The 23,275-nt window shown below is 43.6% G+C and overlaps 2 protein-coding genes across 4 annotated transcripts in view; one reads left to right on the forward strand and one right to left on the reverse strand.

The window, feature by feature from the left end:
- acacb (acetyl-CoA carboxylase beta) overlaps positions 1–1,713 on the reverse strand; it is a 107,841-nt gene extending 106,128 nt beyond the window's left edge. For both annotated transcript variants that reach the window (XM_084323682.1, XM_084323681.1), the window contains exon 1: positions 1,681–1,713. The gene's annotated coding sequence lies outside the window, so the exon portion shown is untranslated. The remainder of the gene's footprint in view (positions 1–1,680) is intronic.
- A 286-nt stretch (positions 1,714–1,999) lies between these two features.
- pole (polymerase (DNA directed), epsilon) overlaps positions 2,000–23,275 on the forward strand; it is a 93,582-nt gene continuing 72,306 nt past the window's right edge. For both annotated transcript variants that reach the window (XM_084323419.1, XM_084323420.1), the window contains exons 1-17: positions 2,000–2,153; positions 3,567–3,702; positions 9,758–9,838; positions 12,979–13,023; positions 13,129–13,221; positions 15,213–15,367; positions 16,148–16,292; positions 17,188–17,268; positions 18,367–18,474; positions 18,586–18,696; positions 18,840–18,925; positions 19,418–19,537; positions 19,766–19,898; positions 20,050–20,163; positions 20,268–20,480; positions 22,690–22,797; positions 22,914–23,042. In XM_084323419.1, the coding sequence (XP_084179545.1) occupies positions 2,077–2,153; positions 3,567–3,702; positions 9,758–9,838; positions 12,979–13,023; positions 13,129–13,221; positions 15,213–15,367; positions 16,148–16,292; positions 17,188–17,268; positions 18,367–18,474; positions 18,586–18,696; positions 18,840–18,925; positions 19,418–19,537; positions 19,766–19,898; positions 20,050–20,163; positions 20,268–20,480; positions 22,690–22,797; positions 22,914–23,042 (1,935 nt within the window). In that variant the 5' untranslated portion in view covers positions 2,000–2,076. The remainder of the gene's footprint in view (positions 2,154–3,566; positions 3,703–9,757; positions 9,839–12,978; positions 13,024–13,128; positions 13,222–15,212; positions 15,368–16,147; positions 16,293–17,187; positions 17,269–18,366; positions 18,475–18,585; positions 18,697–18,839; positions 18,926–19,417; positions 19,538–19,765; positions 19,899–20,049; positions 20,164–20,267; positions 20,481–22,689; positions 22,798–22,913; positions 23,043–23,275) is intronic.

Below are 23,275 nucleotides of genomic sequence, written 5' to 3' on the forward strand. Positions count from 1 at the left end.
GAGGAATATGTGCTGTGGAAAGACACATTTCAATTGACAATAAAGTAATTATCCCACTTCTTCTAATTAAAGGTTCAAAAGGCAAGCAGTATTAAAAACTCTAACTCTATTGTATATACAAAACCTGCACACTCATGCAAACACGGTATTCCCTAACAACTGACCAGCATGTTTCACTCTCTTGACAGCTGACGAGACTTGTGCATGGCAGCTTGTGTGATATGGGGGAAAGGTCACAGTAAGGAGGTGAAGTGGGGGGGGGAGCCTGGGGGGTGTTTACAGGCAAACAAATCACATTAATAGCAACAGTAAGCATTGGGCTGACACGTCAGAACACTGAAACATGTAGGCAAATACAAACCACGTTACCCTAGCAAGAAACAAAACATTGACGATACATTCTGACAAAGGGGCATTTATGTGTCCTATGGTGCAACCTAACCTTCAGAGCACAACGGAGTCTCATAAAGCCAGAGAGGGGAGTGAGTCTCACTAATACATAGCCTAATTATAAAATAAATGCACTCCTGTAGTCTGCTCATCAGTTGTTCAAAAGGGGCAAACTATGGACTCCAGAGTCCAGACAGTATTATATAAAGACAAAGAACCACCGATAACGCCAATATTATTCAGAGCAGAAAAGCACTGAAATGATCCAAAGGCCGTTGTTGTTGTGATGCAACTTGCAGGGTGATAATAATAGCATTATTTGCATGTAGCTCGTATGCGGCTAATAATACTAGACTAGTTTACCACTGAGCATATATAACAGATTTATAAATATTATCTGAAAAAGTAGGCAAACTCTATTTCAACCACACAGAAAACGTTACGTTCTCTATGTTACACAATTGACTGCATAATCATATTCAATCAAAACGATTCCATAGTTTAGATTTAATCAAAGGAAATCGGCTAGTAACGTCAACGCGTGGTGCATGCAAGCAAAACGAGAACGCTTGCTAAGTAATAGCACGTAAAGAACCTCAAATAATCAAATGTTCTATTGTACAGCAAATGCCAACGACATTAAGCTTACCGACTAAAGTAGCTTAGATTTGTTCAACTTTGAGCTAACTAAGTTAGCAGGTCCACAGCAACAACACAGCAGGGCTGGGGAAGTGTCAGTGACCGATCTAAAAATACATTAGTGACAGATAATAACCAAAGCAAGCAATCAATTCAGAATAACATCCTAATCGTTGCTTGTACCACTGACGTTATTAATATAATTTGTCCATTATTAATAAACACATTTCAACCTATAAGCCTCAAGGGACGTGCATGCATTGCAACGTTGACATGTTGTTGTTGTTGTCAACGCCATTGTGCTGCTAATACAAGAAACATTTCAGACATTTCACAGCCTACTTCACCGGACAATTAGCTACAGCTCGCTTCTGACAGTGTCAATAATTATATATTATATATATATGTATATGTATCATCATTCGCTAATGGTTACGTTAGCTAGTTCACGTTAACATGAGCAGCTAGCAATCAACCCTTAATTGGTGGTATCTTTCCGAGCTCAAACTACTCAGAAGTCTCGGCTACAACAAGCTGCATCGCTACCCTAGAATAGCCCAAGTAGGCCAGCTGAACGGCACCGTTGATGAAGAGTATGCACGGTCATTGATTTAATAGTTATCAAAATGGCATGATATGCCAGAGACCTACCAATACGATCGCATCCAGGGCGTTAACGTTACTAGACCAGAAGGTGGCAATAATACGTCAACATGTGGACTAGAGAGCGAGGCTCCTCCCACAAAGGGGCGGAGTCGGTCTGATCTCGCGGGAACATGTGGACGAGAGAGCGAGGCTCCTCCCAAAGGGGCGGAGTCGGTCTGATCTCGCGGGAAAACGACAGCAGCGCGCCAAAAGGAAAAACACACAGGAGAACTTCAACCAAGTAGCTATCTGTCAAATCGTGACGTGTAGCGCTGCCTGCGAGCTAACAAACAGCGAATTTAAATAGTCTGTTTGTTAAGAGCATTCATAGCTCCACACCGTCGTTAAAACGCGAGTGGAGTTCTTACGGTCGCATTACTTGCAGACCACCACGATACAAATATGGTATGGCAAAACAGCGGAAGGTACAACAACAACAAAGCAGAAAGGGGACAAGGTGGAGATGCGGATAATCAACAGTAAGTTGACTTGCCTGGCGTTAACATTAACACAGGATGTTTCCTTTACCTTTAGTTAATCAAGCTGTGATTAAACGAATATACCCGTATATACTGTATATCAGTGGACCTCGGACCTTTTCTTGTCAAGGACCCCCCAAATGGATACATAATGAAAGATCAGTACAGAGTCGCCTTGGTTGGACTCAACATGGAGCCTAGATACAACAATGAGTGGTTTATTTGCCTTACAACGTTAACTAGGGCGTCTGTCTGTAGGTGTGTAGATGACAAGGAGAGTGTAAATCCTATGATAATAGCCATGTTTATTATTTCATTGTGCTAACTTCTAGTGAATAATTATTAGTTGTATGGTAATAGGCCAGAGGGGTATAATCCTCCATTTTGCTGGGGACCCTCTGGAACTCCACGCAAGGAACCCTGGGAGTCACTTAGAGAAGCCAACGCTGTATATTTATAGTCTATATTCTATAATATTATCCTTTATAACACCGGTACTGTTACAATGTAATTATACTCCAGACAAAAAAACAATATGGTGGTCTAGACTCTGATAGTTATAACACATTTCAGCGACAGTGGCTCAGGAGGTAGAGCGGTCGTCTGGTAATCAGAAGGTTCCCGGTTCGATTCCGGCTTGATTGATTGATTGATTGATTGATTGATTGAAAACTTTATTAACAGATTGCAGAATGGGTACAGTACAGTACAGCTCAATACATACAATTGTTAAGGGGATGCAGACCAGAGAAAGACTTTCGTCTTGTTTACATCAGGGTCCCCCATTTTCAATTCATCATAACATATATGACACACATGACATACAGATAGACAGTACTGCTACATCTATACATTTATGACATACCAGATTTGCAAATACAGTACTGTTTGTGATACAAAAAGAGTCCAGAAAGAAAGAGTATATACATTTGGCGTAGAAACTGTACATTGGATTTTGGGGGGGGGGGGGGCTCCTCACGGCAGCGTGTCGAAATGTCTTTGAGCAAGACAAATAAACAGTACTGTATATCTTGTATGTTATAAATGTCTGGATGTAACAGTACTGTATATCTGTATGTTGTGTATGTCATAAATGTTATGATGAATTGAAAATGTGGGACCCTGATGTAAACAAGACTAAAGTCTTTCTCTGGTCTGCATCCCCTTAACAATTGTGTGTATTGAGCCGTACTGTATTGTACCCATTCTGCAATCTGTTAATAACATTTTCAATCAATCAAACACTCCTAACTGCTCCCGATGAGTAGGTTGGCAGTTGGCACCTTGCATGGTTACCTCCGCTGTCAGTGTGTGAGTGAATGGGTGAATGTGAGGCATAATTTGTAAAGCGCTTTGGCTAAAAGATGCTATATAAAGGCAGTCCATTTGATTCACTCACTATGTTCCAAACAGGGATGACAGTTCCGCCACGTCAGCCGCCAAGCGGCTGGAGCGCAGTCAGTTCACTGACGAGATGGACGCCCGCTTTGGCTTTGAAAGGATGAAGGAACCTGGAGAGAAGACAGGCTGGCTCATCAACATGCATCCTGTAGGTTCAAAGCCGAGCCTGTGAAGCTGATTAATACAAACCTTTGCTTTTCTGCCAACAGTGGTGGAGGAAGTTCCTTTACTAAGGACACATATTATTGTCCTAACACATAAACAACCAAGTCAGATTTTAGACACAGCCTGCCCTGTATTCAGAAACTGTGCCTTTAGACGAGCCGTTCAGATTTGCTTCTCCCTCCCTACGTCAAGTGGAGAGGGGCGGCCCTTAACGTGTGTGTCACCACTTTTCAAGATGACTGCTTGCTCGTAAACGTTCTAATTTTCCACCGGGACTGTTCACTAAAATATGTTTCTGACATTATTGCATGCCATGCGGGAAATAGAATATGCAATTGCTGGATCTTAATTCATATTTGATCTGCAACTCCTAGTTTGACAGTTTTATCTGAATTCCATCAACCGGAAGCCCCACAGTTCCATAGTGCAGCATGGGAAAAACATGGCTCATACATTTAAAGCCGCAGACACAGAAACAGCCCATCCAGGCAATAGGGTATATCAGACTGCAGAGCCGCAAGCCCAACGTCTGGGCGGGGCTTCGTGGCTTGTACCTGGCGAGTACAAGCCCCGAAGACCCGCCTCAAACCGAGTACAAGCCACGAAGCCCCGCCCAGATGTTGGGCTTGCGGCTCTGCAGATATACCCTACTCCATGCAGGACGCTATATCTTTAAAGGCAGCCCAAGAGTGCTTCCGTGTTTCTCTGATTGGCCATGACGCCCACGTGACACGCCCCGCGGCGGAGCGGCAGGCGCATAGGTTGCCGCGGCATGGCAGGCGCATAGGTTGCCGCGGCATTATGCATTCGTAATCCCCCCTGTTTTGCCATCGACGGTTAGCTCAACTCGTTCCTCAGCTTGCTGTGGAGCCTGCGGCCATTTGGTGACAAGTTCGAATCACTTAATTTTTTTTTTTTTTTTTTACGTTTAATTAATTTATCGCCTCTCTATATAAACGTAACTAGCGTCTGTCTTTCTTTCGCCGGTTAAGTTTAGGCATTCTTTCGGAGTTGGTTAAGGTTAGGGTTAAGTTTAGGCATTCTTTCGGAGTTGGTTAAGGTTAGAGTTTGTCTTAGAGCATGGCAATAGAATGCCTGTCTTTCTTTCGCCGGTTAAGTTTAGGCATTCTTTCGGAGTTGGTTAAGTTTAGGCATTCTTTCGGAGTTGGTTAAGTTTAGGCATTGTTTCGGAGTTGGTTAAGGTTAGGGTTAAGTTTAGGCATTCTTTCGGAGTTGGTAGGTTAGAGTTTGTCGCAGAGCATGGCAATAGAATGCCTGTCTTTCTTTCGCCGGAGCAGCAGCCTATTTCCTCTCTGCCGCGGTCACATGGTCGTCGTGGCCAATCAGAGAAACGCTGAACGCAAGTAGGTTACCTTAAGTGTTCACGCATCCAGGACAGGACTGAAACAGAGGGGTATAGAGACATGCTAGAATGCATAATCTGAATGGTATTTTCAGAATAAAATGAAACAAAGACATGTTTTGGGGACCTGAGGCTGGTGTAGTTAATTCTATTCCTGAATTGGCAGCTTAGTCTACAAAAAGGCCAAAACCGACATATTAGAAGTTGTATTATTTATGGTGTTGTATTTGTGTTTGAACACTAGGGGGCACACCACCTCTACTATAAGAGGCTCTGCTAATCAGTGCGATTTATGCACCTGCAGAGGATTCACGCTTTCAAAACCTGCTTTCATTGTTGGAACTGCTTATCTAACAAACAACTGACAACTGTTCTGTTATCATTTATTTCCTTTGGACAATAAACCCTGCAAACTTTCCTCAGAAGCAGCTTAGACATTCAACCTCTTTCAACATCCACAACTTTGTTAGCTGAGTAGGAAATATCTAACTGGGTGCATCGTGACACTTGTCAATACATTTGGGGAGTGACAAGCGGCCACTACAACTAATGCACGATATTGATTTTTTGACACCGATACCGATAACTTTATGCTCCTCAAGCCGATAACCGATATTTATTGTATTATAAAAATAAAAATTAATGTATATATATATATATTTTTTATCATTTTTTTTTAAACATGAAACAAAACATATCACAATACAATAATAATACATAAAAATACTTCCCAGGACAATAACTTAACACCAACTTAAATGTGACCTAACCAGACAACAGAAACAAAAGCCAAGACAACAGTTTTGACTGATAAAGTGAAGTGACCATATTTATTTTTCCAAATGAAAATTCACAATCCGTCAACAACTTGTAATACATCCAACCTAAGCCGCTCGAAGCTTTTTGTTCTTCTTTTTTCAAAGCGGAGCCTTGAAAAAAAGGCTTTGAGTGGACACATCACCACCACAACAAGTCACCTGCGGCATCACCACCGCTATGATGGCGTTAAAAGCCTACGACGCTAGAAGCTAGAAGCTAGAAGCTGCTGTGAATCCAAAGCCAGCTATTGACGAGTCGTTTGCTAAATTAAAGAAGTTTGACAGAAATGACCCAAGGGCTCAATCCGCTAGCTTTTAAGCAGTCCTTGGTGGTGCAAATTAACCTGGCTACTACGGAGCAATAAGTGACTGCGTTCAACCGAGGGTTGCATCACAGCCATGGAAGGGGCTAGCTTTGCTTAGCTCCTCGCGTCGTCGTAGGCTTCTAAGTTAACACAATAACACACCGTCGTAGCAGTGGTGATGCCGCAGGTGACCCGTCAGGCTGGATGTATTACAAGTTGTTGCCCTTTTCCCTCCTTGTGGAACTTCTGCATTGCATTTATTACAAATAGCAAGCAAACTTTTTCCTCTGAAATTCCGAGTACGGACGCGGCCATCTTTGTTTTAACGTCCACGCTGATTCAGAAACTTACGTGGCTACGTCACAGCCAAGAAAGGGAGCGCTGGATTTGTGTAAAACGCCCAGTTCCTAAACCACACGCTGTCAGTCGTACCACAGTACTGGCAAAACGGGATGAGCCTACAGTCAAAACAAACGCACTTCATTCCAATTCACCCACACAGCATTTTTTTTTTACCAAAAAATATATTATATTATTGGAGCTATTAATAACGTTATCGGGTTTATCGGGATGACGTCATAATTGCTGATATCGGCCCGATAATTATCGTGCATCCCTACTTACAAGTATGGTCCATCCATACTCCAGTCCCAGAGCTCCATTGTTGTCCAACAACTGTTAAAGGCCCACTTGCATGTTGTATTTTTGTTCAATAAACAATGTGACTAGGCCAACAGTGACTTTCATGAAGAGGGGGGAAAAAATTATCGAAATTGACCCAGTTTTAGCGTTTTTATCAAACATTTTATCGACCCAACCACACAAATATTTTAATCCATGGTTCATAACGTGCGTGTGTCATCTTAACACTTTCAGAGCCCAAGCTTAACCTTGATTTACCGGTTGAATGCCCACCATCCACTTCAATGTTAGCGTTAATAACGCCTAATCTATGTTTTAAATTATGGCTATGTGTCTAATCTGCCTGTCGCTTATCAATGACTCGTTTTCCAGTCAACATTGTCAAAGCGGATTGTTTTTTTATCGGTTCATTTTCGTTTTATAGCATTTTGAAAAGCCCTTGTTTTCAAGGAAAATAAAAAGATTCCATGATAAAAGACGTTTACTGGAATATTCTAGAATACACAAAAACATTGTAATTTTTCTGCCTATTTATGATCGTTTTCAAATAAACGCTAGATTATTGATAGTATATGTGTACGTATGCACGCTGGGGCCGCGAGCTGAAAATCGATTATCTGATTTCCTCATCAGCGATCGTGCACACACACACACACACGCATAGGGCAAACGCTCAGATCTCAGCGAATACAACTCTGATTATCCCAAGAATGGTCAAATAGATTCCTTACCTCAGATCAGATGTACTCCAAAAAGATCATTCCAATTCCTGATCGCCATTCCAAAAATCGATCACTACTGTCTACTATCGATTGGCTACTGTGAATATATATTCCAGGCTGATTCCCGTCCCGCAATGACTTCCATGTTGAGCAGACAGCTTGCCAGCTCAAGGAGTCAGCTGGCTCCGCCTCTACATATCGACTGATCCCAGGTCAGTCTAAGCGACTGACATGCAGTTACTCAGGGATAGACGATAGGGGGCGCTTTTTTCCATTCTGAGCTGCTGGAGGAGCTGCTGTACCAACGGGAGACTCGGTTGATGAAATATGAAATCAGATCGCTAATAAAAAATAAAACGCTAATACACGTCGTGGGCATTCAGGCATTGGGCTGATAAAACGTCATATGACGTCATGGGCACTGAAAGTGTTAATGATGACGTTACACCAGGTACAGGGCAGCAGGGGGCTCTGGGAATCACAGGCAGGTAGTGGCAGGAAGCAGAGCCTTCTTGCTACTACTAGCCAAGGATCTAGTATCTGTTTCACCTAACACTAGTGCTCCGTGATCATAGCCATTTATCTCTAAAGCTAACCACTATTTGTAAAAGCCACAACCACGTTACCATATTTGTAATAATGTAAATCATTGTTTCGTTGTACATATTGTGTATATAACGTTAGTAGCTAAGTTAGCTAGCTTGGTAGCCAGCATTCTCGAAACTCCTAACATGCCCCGATTTAAAATGGTTCTCTCCTCTTTGTATACCTTTGTCCTCACAAACAAAGTATTCTGCCAGGGAACTTATGGACACGACAATAGTAGTAGTTATAAGGTGTTTGAGCTTGTAACGTTAACGTTAGTTAGCTAATAGCTATCGTGGTAGCCCGTTTCGTGACTGTGATGCACAGAGTGCTATCCGAGGGGCTGCTATCGTATCAACATGCCGTGACGTGTAGCTTGCTAGCCGGCATGATGCATGTGCAGTGCTTTGCCCCACAGGTCTGAGAAGAGGACCTGCACATTTTACTCGTTCCCAAAACTCTTTTACATGCCCCGATTTAAAATGGTTCACGACAGTAGACATAATGCTAACGTTAGCGGGGTAACGTTAGCCAGAGCCATATAGCCAGCTTGGTACTATGACCCGGACGGGCATAAGGCATAAGTTACCGGCAGTGACGTCACGGCACTGATATCGTCTGATAAGCTTTTTGATTTGCTCCATACATGTTATTCGTGCATGGACCTTTTTAACCCTTTCTGAGTGGAATTTCCGGCGTCAAATGGAAAAAAATAAATAATGAAAATAGATACCAATGATGTAAACTACCCATAATTGAAGAGTAGGGTTTAACCTGCATGTTGGCCTTTAAACAAGTCACAGAGCCTTACTATTTGCTTTGGTCAGTATAATTAATCATTGTCACCCCAAAACATCAGGGAAGCCAACTCGCTAGACATCTTTAAAAGACAGCTTAAAACCTATCTCTTTGCTCAGGCATTTCACTGATAGATATCTGCTACCACCTAGTGGCAAGAGGAAACATCAGGGATATCCTGACACAACTTGTATTTACCTGCACTATTCTTACCCTGCCTACTCTTATACACTGCCTATCAAATTCATGTGTCGGTTATTGCACTTTTTACTTCTTACTGATGACTATTTTTAAACTGAATCATTTTAAACTATTTTTATTATTTGCTAGATCCAAATGTGAAACACTGTGATTATTTGCCATATCTTGCTATGCTCGCTCATGCCTGTATTTTTTATGTCCGTTCTATTTTATAATTTTTTGACTATTTTAAACTGAATAATTTTTAACTTTTTACTATTTGTGTTACTGAAAACTGTAAGCGGAGAGCCTATTGGGATGCTAGATCCTAATGTGAAACACTGTGATTCTATCTTTTTATGCTCGCTTATGCCTGTATTTTTTACTGTTGTGAAGCACTTTGAACTGCAACCTCTGTATGAAAAGTGCTATACAAATAAAGTTATTATTATTATTATTATTATTATTATTATTATTATTATTGTTACAGGCATTGTACCTTTTCCTGGAACTACTTTATGAAGTGACATCGATTGCTTCAGAAGTAGTTCCAGTTCAGGTAGACTTGGGAAAATCGCTGTCTGGCAGCATCACAGCTACATGTTATCCCTTTTTCTGCTTTCAGACAGAGATCCTGGATGATGATAAAAGAATGATCAGTGCCGTGGACTATTATTTTATCCAGGACGATGGAAGCCGGTTTAAGGTGAGGAACACTGAATTGAAGTATAGTTGAGTACCACAAGCCTGCTCCTTGCCCTATACAACCAGTGTTACTACCTACCTACTATGTATGTACATTTAGCATTGGGTATCCACTAGGGCAGGGTTTCTCAAACTTTTTTATACCGTGACCACATTTTATATAGGATTTCTTTTGGGGACCCCACACTTAACACTTTCCGAGCCGGCCGTGTTTTCCTTTTTACCCCCTTGAATGCCCATCATCCACTTCAATGTTAGCGTTAATATCGCCTAATCTATGTTTTAAATTATGGCTATGTGTCTAATCTGCCCGTCGCTTATCAATGACTCATTTTCCAGTCAACATTGTCGAAGCGGATTGTTTTTTTATCGGTTCATTTCCGTTTTATAGCATTTTGAAAAGCCCTCGTTTTCAAGGAAAATAAAAAGATTCCGTGATAAACACCCTGTACTGGAATATTCTAGAACGTTGTAATTTTTCGGCCTATTTATGAATCGTTTTCAAATAAACGCTAGATTATCGATAGTATATGTGTACGTATGCACCCTATATAGGAAAATCGATTCTCTTAGTTCCTGATCGCTCGCACAGCCACACAGCCACACAGCCACACACACACATAGGGGAAAAGCTTATATCTCCGTGAAAACAGGTCTGATTATCCTAAGACTGGTAAAATAGATTCCTTACCTGAGATCAGATGGTATCCAAAAAGATTATTCCAATTCCTGATCGCTATTCCAAAAATCGATCCTTTTATTGATCCAATGCTACATACTGTAAACACATATTACACGCTGTTCTGAAGCTCCACAATGAATCCGGCTCGGGGGTACATGTGTGAGAAGTAAAATGTGGATTCCGGATATTTTTTTTTCATTGAGTCCATTCCAAAAGGGTGCATTACCATCTGGGAGACGATAGGGGGCGCTTTTTCACATCTGAGCTCCTGGTGGGGCTGGTTTCCCAACAGTAGACTCGGTTGATTAAATATTAAAAAATTCAGATTGCTAATAAAAAAATAAAACTATATTTGTCGTCGTGGGCATTCAGGGGGCGGGCTGATAACACTTGTTATGTCGTCCGTGGCATCCAAAGTGTTCATGTATTGTGTAATTTCAACGTGGAATTAAGGAATATCAATTTAAAAGCACACGTTGTTGAACTTGATCATGCATATTTATTAGAAAATGTAATTACAGCACTATGTTATCAATACACATTTATAAAACGAGGCATTTATGTTGCCAGAATATATATATATATATATTTTTTTTTTTTACTTTCCAATGCACTGTCACCTACCTGCAACCCCGTTTTGGATCGTGACCAGTAGTTTGAGAACCACTGCACTAGGGTTTAGTATTGTTTGAACATAGACCCACGTTACAAGATATTACTGCCGGAGGAATTTCCTCGATGCACCGAGCGCCACTTCCGGTTTGGCTTGGAGTGTAACTCGCCCGATCATCCACCAGGCGGCGGTATTGAGGCGTTGCAATATCAGACAGGGTCCAGCTGCAGTCCCGGAGGGTTGGATGAATTATGAAGGCGAAAAAATTAAATATTGATCCCAAAAACGAGTTAACTCGTTTCTGGCGCACAACGCAAATGGCGGGCAATAACGAGTATACTCGTTTTTGGCGTCCAATGTCTTAAGGGGATGGAGACCAGAGAAAGACTTTCATCTTGTTTACATCAGGGTCCCCCATTTTCAATTCATCATAACATATATGACATACAGATAGACAGTACTGCTACATCTATACATTTATAACATACCAGCTTTACAAATACAGTACTGTTTGTGATACAAAAAGAGTTAAAAATTGATTGAACTTAAAATAATAAGTAATAATTTCTTATTTCGGTAAGAGTGCTCTCGACCACTCTTATAATTTGTTCTTGCCTGAGAAAAAAGCAACAATAAGAAAACTTTGCTGAATCCCAGGTAAGAACAAAGTAAGAGGAAATGCTAGTTAAGAACGAAATCTGTTCTTATATTGCTTCATGCATGAGGCCCATTGTAGATACTAGGGCTGACCCCTATTAATCGATTAGTCGACTAATCGGTCGAAAGGAGCCGTAGTCGACTGGCCAACCTCTTAGTCGAATATAAAAAATAAAATAAAAAAATAATAATATTAATATATATATATATACCGGTATATATACGGTATATATATATATTTTTTTATCATTTTTTCCAAAATAAAAGAGGCCTAGAAGCGTGGCTAACGCTAATGGCACGCATACCAGAGGCTAACTGCCTAAGAAAACAGGCACAGAGGCACTGAAAGAGGATTTCACCCATCTAATGAACACACTAGACTAGACAAATATCAAGATGTATCCATCAGTGGACCAATTGCATGCTTTTGCAGAGGACAAGAAGCCTTCAGTCGACTCCTTCAGACATTAAGCACCCCCACAGCCCAAATGGAATGAAAAAAAAAATAATAATAATTTTTAAATATTATATATATATATTTTTTTAAGTCGACCAATAGTCGACTAACGTCAAATTTTGGCCAATCCTAGTCGACCATCCAAATCCTTAGTCGGGGACAGCCCTAGTAGATACCAGTGCCAATACCGTTACCTGGGATTTGATACCGATACCAGAATGATACCTTTACATACCTTATTGCTGAGTTATGTGATGTGCTGTGTGACTATTTGGATTGTGGTTGAACAGAAGAAATTATTATTTTTATTATATCTTGCAACAAACATACTTATTGGCTCACTGACACTGATTTACACAATTACACATTGTCATTCGATACCAAAAAAAAAATAAAAAATCGATACTCAATAGTATTGAAGAAATTCAATCGATAGCATAAAAGTACAACATTTTGATACTCAGCCCTATTATCCACTACAACAAGAACACTACTTACTGCTAGAGAAAACATTAGATAAAAAGAACACGGCAACAGTTACCACAGTAACATATTCTGTTCGAATTAGCAGTTTATCTCAACAAAGTATACAAATAACAACAGTTTCAATGTTTTAAACTGCTGGGAACCTGAGTGACGGGCAACCCTGCTGTATGTGTAGTGATCACCATATAAGGACTGTTTTATGAATCATGTCTTTTTATTACATCTCATTTTCATTATTCTTTGTAGGTGGGCCTACCTTTTAAGCCATATTTCTACGTAGCCACTAAAAAGGTAAGTCGGACATCTTCATTGGTCAATACATCATGTAAACATTTTATATGATTTTCAAAATATAAAAAAAAATATATATATATATATATTTGTACTCATTTCCAGAACTGTGAAAGAGAAGTCATCTCATACTTAACCAAGAAGTTCCAGGGGAAGGTGGTCAAGCTTGAAGCTGTCCCCAAGGAAGACCTGGATTTGGTGAGGAGAGACATGACCCAACATATTACATCTTTCATAAAAAACTTACTCTGTGTCCTTCAGTTGTTTGTCAGGATGTGCAACCAGACAAACATGACAACCTCACTGGCCTGTGTCCAGATGTGCAACCAGACAAACATGACAACCTCACTGGCCTGTGTCCAGATGTGCAACCAGACAAACATGACAACCTCACTGGCCTGTGTCCAGATGTGCAACCAGACAAACATGACAACCTCACTGGCCTGTGTCCAGATGTGCAACCAGACAAACATGACAACCTCACTGGCCTGTGTCCAGATGTGCAACCAGACAAACATGACAACCTCACTGGCCTGTGTCCAGATGTGCAACCAGACAAACATGACAACCTCACTGGCCTGTGTCCAGATGTGCAACCAGACAAACATGACAACCTCACTGGCCTGTGTCCAGATGTGCAACCAGACAAACATGACAACCTCACTGGCCTGTGTCCAGATGTGCAACCAGACAAACATGACAACCTTACTGGCCTGTGTCCAGATGTGCAACCAGACAAACATGACAACCTTACTGGCCTGTGTCCAGATGTGCAACCAGACAAACATGACAACCTTACTGGCCTGTGTCCAGATGTGCAACCAGACAAACATGACAACCTTACTGGCCTGTGTCAGGATGTGCAACCAAACCCCAGGTGGTGAGAGCAGGCAACTGCACCTCCTCATCCATCACTCTCAACATAGGGGCCCCCCAGGGCTGTGTTCTGAGTCCCCTCCTCTACTCTCTGTACACACATGACTGTGTGGCACAGCGGAACAACAACACAATCATCAAATTTGCTGACGACACAGTAGTGGTGGGCCTGATCTCTGCAAACGACGAGAGGGCCTACCTGGAGGGGGTTAAGGTTCTAGCGGGATGGTGTCAAGAGAACAGCCTCTCCCTGAACGTCAGCAAAACAAAGGGGATGATTGTGGACTTTAGGAGGTCGGGGGTCAGGGACTACAGCCCCCTCAGCATCGACGGGGCACCGGTTGAGAGAGTGAACAGTTTTAAGTACCTCGGAGTCCACATATCCGAGGACTTGACATGGACCACACACATTGACAGTGTTGTGAAGAAGGCACGGCAACGCCTCTACTTCCTCAGGCGCCTAAGGAAGTTCCAAGTCAGTCAGAATATCCTTAAGAACTTCTACTCATGCACAATAGAGAGCATCCTGACTGGCAATATCACCTCCTGGTTTGGGAATAGCACCGCACAAGACCGTAGCAGACTACAGAGAGTGGCCCGTTCAGCCGAACGCACAATTGGAGGGGGGCTTCCCACTCTCCAGGACATTTACAACAAGCGGTGCATGGGCAAGGCTAAGAGAATTATCAAAGACTCCAGCCACCCAAACAACTGCCTCTTTGAACTGCTGCGGTCAGGCAAGCGATACCGGAGTCTCATGGCAAGCACAGAAAGACTCAGAAGAAGCTTCTATCCCCAGGCCATCAGGATGCTCAACGAACAATAACACTATGTAACAACCATCAAATGCACTCACAGCACACACATCCACACGCACACACTCACTTTAAACAAACAACTCACTGCAGCACCCACTTTAACCACTTTAGAACACCTAAACACACTTTATATTTATTGGTAAAGAATTTGCACTACAACCCATACCTCATTACACCTTACTGTAAATTGTACCTAAATTGTACCTCATCCCATTTCTGCTTTGCACTGTATAGTATATTGTATGGTAACTCAGTTACTTCTACTCTGTATTGAACATTGTATATATGTATATACTGAACACTTTTGTCTACGTACTTGACTTCTATTTTATACTTGCTATACTTATTTTATACTTATCTATTTTTGTCTAGCACAGTCTCTGGAGCGTAACAGAAAGAAGCATTTTGTATAAAAGTATTCTGTACTTCTGTATGACAACTAATAAAGAAACTTGAACTTGAAACATGACAACCTTACTGGCCTGTTCTCCACAGCATAACCACCTCGTTGGACTGAAGAGAAACTACATCAAGCTGTCGTTCAACACACTGGACGACCTCATGAAGGTCAAGCGTGAGATCTCTCCGGCTGTACGCAAGAACAGAGAGAGGGAGCAGTCCAATGACGTCTACACCTCAATGTTATCCAGGTAGTTTATGTGAAGTGTGTCTTAGTAGAGGAGACCAACATGATTGAAAATGTATATAAAACTATAGCAAATGCAGTACGACTCCAAAAAAGTTCAACGCTAGTTTCACACCGGGTGCAACAATTAGGTTCTACATTTCTGTTGAAGTAGGGAAAAACACTTGCAGAAGATTAATTTCAATGTTTATGTAATGCACAGGCATAAATACAAGCATTACAAATGTATGTACATTACAGTTATGTCCAGTTTACATACAGAGACGAGCAATCATAAATACAGCATAGAAATTGCAGCATAAAAGATCACAACAATACGAGGGTAGACAAGAGCGAGGATAGCGAATCAATTAAAACACATTCAACTTGATCGACAATGATTAGTGATCTAGGTCTTAATTTCTGCAATAGAGGGGAGAATAAATTTTTTTAGCGATTGTTGGAGTTCATTCCATGAGTTAGGGTGATCAGCCAATCACTAGAACGGGTTCCATAGGTTCCAACATTCCATTCCAATAATGATATAAAGAGCTAGCTTACCAGTAAGGGCCTTTAAAAATGAACAATTAACAAATACCAGTGTTTGTTGTCTTTTTAAAACGTTGACGTTGAATACCGAGATTGTCCTTTTCTACTGCCGCCGCCTGTGTATTAAACACTCATTGAGGTTAACCTTCTATAATACATGCTGGTACACATAATTTCCACACATTTCCAAAAAAATTTACACAGTAGTGCAGTGCGTCCAACCATATACCCTGTTGACATTCCTCCTGTTCTTCAGTGCCTTGTCAGGTGGTAACATGATGGCAGCCAATGAGGACGGGATGCAAAAGAAGATCTCCGACCAGTTGGACAACATCGTGGACATGAGAGAGTATGATGTGCCTTACCACATGCGCCTGTCCATCGACCTGAAGATCCACGTGGTAAAGACCATGGGACTGATTGATTGATTGAAAACTTTATTAACAGATTGCAGAATGGATACAGTACAGTACGGCTCAATACATACAATTGTTAAGGGGATGCAGACCAGAGAAAGACTTTCGTCTTGTTTACATCAGGGTCCCCCATTTTCAATTCATCATAACATATTATGACACACAGCATACAGATAGACGGTACTGCTACATCTATACATTTATGACATACCAGATTTGCAAATACAGTACCGTTTGTGATACAAAAATAGTCCAGAAAAGAGAGTATATACATTTGACGTAGAAACTACATTGGGGTAGGTGGGGTGGGGTTGGGTGGGTGGGGGGGCGGGGACTGTACATTGGAGGTGGTTGGGGGGGGGGGGGGGGGGGTTGGGTAGGAGGGGTGGGTGAGGGACACTGTACAAGCAAAACTGTACATTGGAATATTTACAACCATACTTGGTCATTTACTGTACATTGGAGGGAGTTGTGTTAGGACATTTACAGGGTCCAGTTTCGAATTACAGTCTCCCGTAGATGTTCTTTGAGAGTGGTTTTGAAAGTGGGTAGTGATTCACATTCCTTTACAGCTTTGGGTAGGGCGTTCCACATTGATGTGGCATAATTGCGAAACGTGTTTAGTCCCTTGTTTGAGCCCAATCTGGGTTTAACATGATTTGTGGAGCTCCCTCTGGTGTTGTGATCGTGGTATTCACTGACCTTTGGGAAGTATTTTGACATGTACATGGGTACCTTGGTCGTGTAGTGTATCTTGTGACTTTGTTAGGTTTCTCTTAGGCCCATTAACTCCAAGCGGAGCATAGGCCATTTGTTAGGTTAATGTGTTAGAAAGTCTCCACTGTCATTTTGCCCTTCTGATGTTGTTGTTCTCCCTCAGGCGCACTGGTACAACGTCCGGTACAGGGGCAGCGCTTACCCCCCAGAGATCATCCGGAGAGATGACCTTGTGGAGAGACCAGTATGAGCATTTCTACTCTTTTCACATTGCAGTGTAACGTCTTCTTTGCTGTGTTTTACCTAGGGCTGGGTTAAAATAAATCTATTTCCCGATTCTGAATCGATCTTGAATGAGCGGTTATCGATTCATAATCCCAAGATTGATCGTAAAAGTGGCGACTGGGTGGCGCAGCGGACATTGCACTCGTCACCAATGCAAGAGACACCGGGTTTGAATCCGGCTGTCAGCGTTGCCTCCGGCTTGGGCCTGCCGTCTTACTGGCTCAATTGGCAGAGTCAGCGGGTGGAAGTCGATGGGTGGTAATCTGGACGTTGTGGACAGCAACCCCTACAGGTCGGTTGGGGACGCCTGCACAGCAGAGACAGGAAAATAGCGGGGGTAGTGTGAGCCTCCCACACGTTACACCTCGCCAATGAGAGTCCGCGCTGGCAGGTGAAAAGATGTGACAGGCTGCCTCCTCGTGTACCGGAGGGGACACATGATGCAAGGCTTCTATCCTCCCTACAACCGACCAGTGGGGGGCATATGCGAGCAACGTTCAAGACGGGGGAGGGGAGAATTGGAAACACGAAATTGGGATGGGAGAAAAATAGAAAAAAATAAGGAGAAAAAGTGAAGAAAATAAAAAAAGATTGATCGTAAATCCTTTTGTTTTTTTATTATTATTAAATGTATCCCCCAATTTAGTCATTATGCCAATTCCCTATAATTATATGGCTGGCCAGAACCAAAAACAATGGCTAATTTAATAAATTGATAGTGAAAATGTTTTAACTCTGTGACAGACCACCTTATAACTAAGACATACATTTGTGGCAGAGGCAGAAAATGGATACAAATAAATTAGCTGCATAGGTGGTGGCATAATAAACTGTAAACTAGCAGTTTTTTCTACTTTCCATTCCATTAGAGGGTTCCTTGGACCATTGAATCGGAAATCGAATGGAATCGGGACCTTGTGAATCGGAATCAAATCGTTTTGGGAAATCAGTGGCGATGCCCAGCCCTAGTTTTACCCAGAATTCCTATTCATTCACATTTCCATTTGAAGTGCCTCCTCATGTCCTGATTTTAAAAGGCGCCTCTTCTATTCCTCAGGATCCAGTTGTTCTGGCTTTTGACATAGAAACCACCAAACTTCCTTTGAAATTCCCAGAGGCAGAGACGGACCAGATTATGATGATCTCCTACATGATCGACGGACAGGTATGAATATTTGATGACGTTTACATGTCTGTAGTCTGTGTCTGTATTGTATGTGCCAGAGTTTACCTGCTTGTGTGCTGCTTTTACTGACCGTTTTGGGTTTTTCAACAGGGCTATTTGATCACAAACAGAGAAATTGTCTCTGAGGACATTGAGGATTTTGAGTTCACCCCCAAGCCAGAATATGAGGGACCGTTCACTGTTTTCAATGAGGCTGATGAGGTAAGGAGGGATGTGGACATATATGTAGCAGGAGAGATCGTATGAACTGCACATCGAGGTGAAAATGCTTTGAAATATTTTCTCCCATTGTAATGCGGTTACGTGCCTGTAATGCTGTGTGATACACACCACTCTGTTTGCAGGCAGCCCTCCTTCAGAGGTTTTTTGAACACGTTCAAGAAACTAAGCCAAACATCTTCGTAACCTACAATGGAGACTTCTTTGACTGGTGAGTCTATTCTTTTCAGTCTTCAGTCTTGTGATATGGTTTCAACCTTCTCATGGCTTTAAATCGTTTGCTTGTTTATATCCAATCAGAAAGACTCACAAGTGTCGAGTCAAGTGTTCCTTTATTAATCCCCTTGGGGAAATTCAAGTGTCATAGGAGCATACAGGTAGGATAGGTAGTAATGAGAAGAAGAAGAAGAAGAAGAAGAAGAAGAAGAAGAAGAAGATAGAACAAGTAATGATGATAGTGATAACAGTAGTAGTAGTGAACAGTAGTGAGTGGCAGGATTGGCCAAGGTGGTGTGTTGTGGGGGGCTCTCTGGCTGAATGTCACACACAATCTACAAGCTTTGTAACACAAAGTAAAACAGTAATTTAGGATCTGATCTGTTGAATTCCCTAGATAACCACGTTGAATAGATTTTAAATCGAATGGTGACCCCAAGAATCAAAATCCTCCGCCACCCTTTACATTTTACTTTATTTTTTCAAGGCCCTTTGTGGAGACCAGGGCTGCCCACCATGGAGTGGATATGTACAAGGAGATTGGCTTCCAGAAGGACAGCCAGGGAGAGTACAAAGCCAGCCAGGCCATCCACATGGATTGTCTAAGGTTTGCATGAATAAATAATATATCTCTACATGGTTTAGGCAACACCACAAAACAACTTGCACATCTCATTTAGTACAGCCTTAGGCGAAGGTCTACATCAGTACTACAGATCGGTAATACAGATACTTGTACATTCACCCAAGGATCAACTATATCAGATGTATCTTATTTCACAGCCTACCTTGCTACCAAAATAACATCCGTTACGCTCCTTTCTCTGTGTCCTAGGTGGGTAAGGAGAGACAGCTACCTGCCGGTAGGAAGCCATAATCTGAAAGCAGCAGCCAAAGCCAAGCTCAGCTATGATCCTGTGGAGCTGGATCCTGAGGAGATGTGTCGTATGGCCACAGAGGAGCCCCAGGTACAGAGAGGAGTTATGAATGGACTGTAGTCACTACAGTCTGACTGATGTTTCTTTACAGAGAGGAGAATGTCTTGGGTTATGAATGGACTGTAGTTTGAGTGATGTTTTCTGTTGACTGATGTTTCTTGATTTTTTTTCCCCCCATCAGACCTTAGCCACCTACTCTGTGTCAGACGCTGTGGCCACATATTACCTCTACATGAAGTATGTTCACCCCTTCATCTTCGCCCTCTGCACCATCATCCCTATGGAGCCCGACGAGGTCTGTCCTTTTTACGCAGTTGGTAAAAATAAAAGATTGAAACGCTAGAAAAGTCCTTTCTCGATCTGTAACTGTGTCTGGTGTTCCTGCCGCTCTACTGCCAGGTGCTGCGTAAGGGCTCCGGGACGCTGTGCGAGGCCCTGCTCATGGTGCAGGCCTTCCACGCCAACATCGTGTTCCCCAACAAGCAGGAGCAGGTCTTCAACAAGATGACGGATGACGGCCACGTCCTGGACTCGGAGACCTACGTGGGGGGCCACGTGGAGGCCCTGGAGTCGGGAGTGTTTCGCAGCGACATCCCCTGCCGGTTTAAAATGGTACCGTCCGACCCATTTCAACTCTTCAACTTTTTTGTTTGTTTTGTTTTTAAGTTGGCAGCCTGTTTCCCTTAGTTATTAAATTTTTTATGTATTTATTTATTTATTTTGTTTAGACCGTAGGAACTCGGAGAGGGTAGGAGAGATACCGGTAGTTCTGGTTCAATCTCCAGGCCAGCAAGGACACATGTGGTTCAGGGGGCAGCTGGGTAGTGTAGAAGTACTCGCCAACCACCTCGCTGCAATAGAAACCCCTACTGGTCGGTCGATCGTTGGCAAAGTTCCTGGACAGGATGTCCTTCAGCTGTTGAACGCTGAGAGCCTCTGTCATCCTCACAGCTCGGTCTGACAGGGAGCCCCTGCGCCTGTTCAGCAGGGAGATGGTATAAAACTCCCCAGGCCGACAGCTTAACGACTAGCTGGTCTACAGCCTCCCCAGACCGACAGCTTAACGACTAGCTGGTCTACAGCCTCCCCAGACCGACAGCTTAACGACTAGGTGGTCTACAGCCTCCCCAGGCCGACAGCTTAACGACTAGGTGGTCTACAGCCTCCCCAGACTGACAGCTTAACGACTAGGTGGTCTACACCCTCCCCAGGCTGACAGCTTAACGACTAGGTGGTCTACAGCCTCCCCAGACTGACAGCTTAACGACTAGGTGGTCTACACCCTCCCCAGGCCGACGGCTTAACGACTAGGTGGTCTACACCCTCCCCAGACTGACGGCTTAACGACTAGGTGGTCTACAGCCTCCCCAGGCCGACAGCTTAACGACTAGGTGGTCTACAGCCTCCCCAGGCCGACAGCTTAACGACTAGGTGGTCTACACCCTCCCCAGGCCGACAGCTTAACGACTAGGTGGTCTACACCCTCCCCAGGCCGACAGCTTAACGACTAGGTGGTCTACACCCTCCCCAGGCCGACGGCTTAACGACTAAGTGGTCTACACCCTCCCCAGGCCGACGGCTTAACGACTAGGTGGTCTACAGCCTCCCCAGGCCGACGGCTTAACGACTAGCTGGTCTACAGCCTCCCCAGGCCGACAGCTTAACGACTAGCTGGTCTACAGCCTCCCCAGGCCGACAGCTTAACGACTAGCTGGTCTACAGCCTCCCCAGGCCGACAGCTTAACGACTAGCTGGTCTACAGCCTCCCCAGGCCGACGGCTTAACGACTAGCTGGTCTACAGCCTCCCCAGGCCGACGGCTTAACGACTAGGTGGTCTACACCCTCCCCAGACTGACAGCTTAACGACTAGGTGGTCTACAGCCTCCCCAGACTGACAGCTTAACGACTAGGTGGTCTACACCCTCCCCAGGCCGACGGCTTAACGACTAGGTGGTCTACACCCTCCCCAGACTGACAGCTTAACGACTAGGTGGTCTACACCCTCCCCAGGCCGACAGCTTAACGACTAGGTGGTCTACACCCTCCCCAGGCCGACAGCTTAACGACTAGGTGGTCTACAGCCTCCCCAGGCCGACAGCTTAACGACTAGGTGGTCTACAGCCTCCCCAGGCCGACAGCTTAACGACTAGGTGGTCTACACCCTCCCCAGGCCGACAGCTTAACGACTAGGTGGTCTACAGCCTCCCCAGGCCGACAGCTTAACGACTAGGTGGTCTACAGCCTCCCCAGACTGACAGCTTAACGACTAGGTGGTCTACAGCCTCCCCAGGCCGACAGCTTAACGACTAGGTGGTCTACACCCTCCCCAGGCCGACAGCTTAACGACTAGCTGGTCTACAGCCTCCCCAGGCCGACGGCTTAACGACTAGGTGGTCTACACCCTCCCCAGGCCGACAGCTTAACGACTAGGTGGTCTACACCCTCCCCAGGCCGACAGCTTAACGACTAGCTGGTCTACACCCTCCCCAGGCCGACAGCTTAACGACTAGGTGGTCTACACCCTCCCCAGGCCGACAGCTTAACGACTAGGTGGTCTACAGCCTCCCCAGGCCGACAGCTTAACGACTAGGTGGTCTACAGCCTCCCCAGGCCGACAGCTTAACGACTAGGTGGTCTACAGCCTCCCCAGGCCGACGGCTTAACGACTAGGTCGGGATGGGAGGCAAATGTAAGAAAGGCAAAATAAAATGTGGTTCCAGAGGCAGGCTTTTAACCACTACACTGACTCTGGGCACGACTTTTTACTAGTTTTTGTCAGACCCCAGTCGTATATGGTGACATGATCTGGTGTGTTGACAGAACCCAGCAGCATTCGACTTCCTGCTTCAAAGAGTTGAGATGACGATGCGACACGCCATCGAGGAGGAGGAGAAGATCCCCCTGGAGCAGGTCACTAATTTCAACGAGGTCAGTTACATATTTTTTACAACGTTTAAAAAAAAAATTAAATACATTTAGTCAGTCGTCTTCAGATTCCGCTTCTCACCTATCGTTTCCTTTGTTCTCTTTATTGACGTTCTCAGGTCTGTGAGGAGATCAAAGAGAAGCTGGTCTCTCTGAAGGAGGTTCCTAACAGGATAGAGTGTCCTCTCATCTACCATCTGGACGTAGGGGCCATGTACCCCAACATCATCCTCACCAACCGCCTGCAGGTAAAAACAGCCCTGCATGTGTTACGAGAAGATTCGAGAGGTTTATTTATCACATATATTGGGCATACACTGAAATGTGGGTGGCCATGCCCGCTTCGATTGTGCAAGAATACAATAGTAAATAAAATAAGTAGAGAAATGAGGAGAGTTAGTAATTGGTATAGAAATCGGGGTCAGAAAGTGACTCCAAGCCATTGGCAGGTTAATTCCAGCTGTGGATGTTTGTGTTCTCT

Source organism: Notolepis coatsorum (assembly GCF_963971535.1).
Source record: "Notolepis coatsorum genome assembly, chromosome: 10".
Taxonomy (NCBI): Eukaryota; Metazoa; Chordata; class Actinopteri; order Aulopiformes; family Paralepididae; genus Notolepis; species Notolepis coatsorum.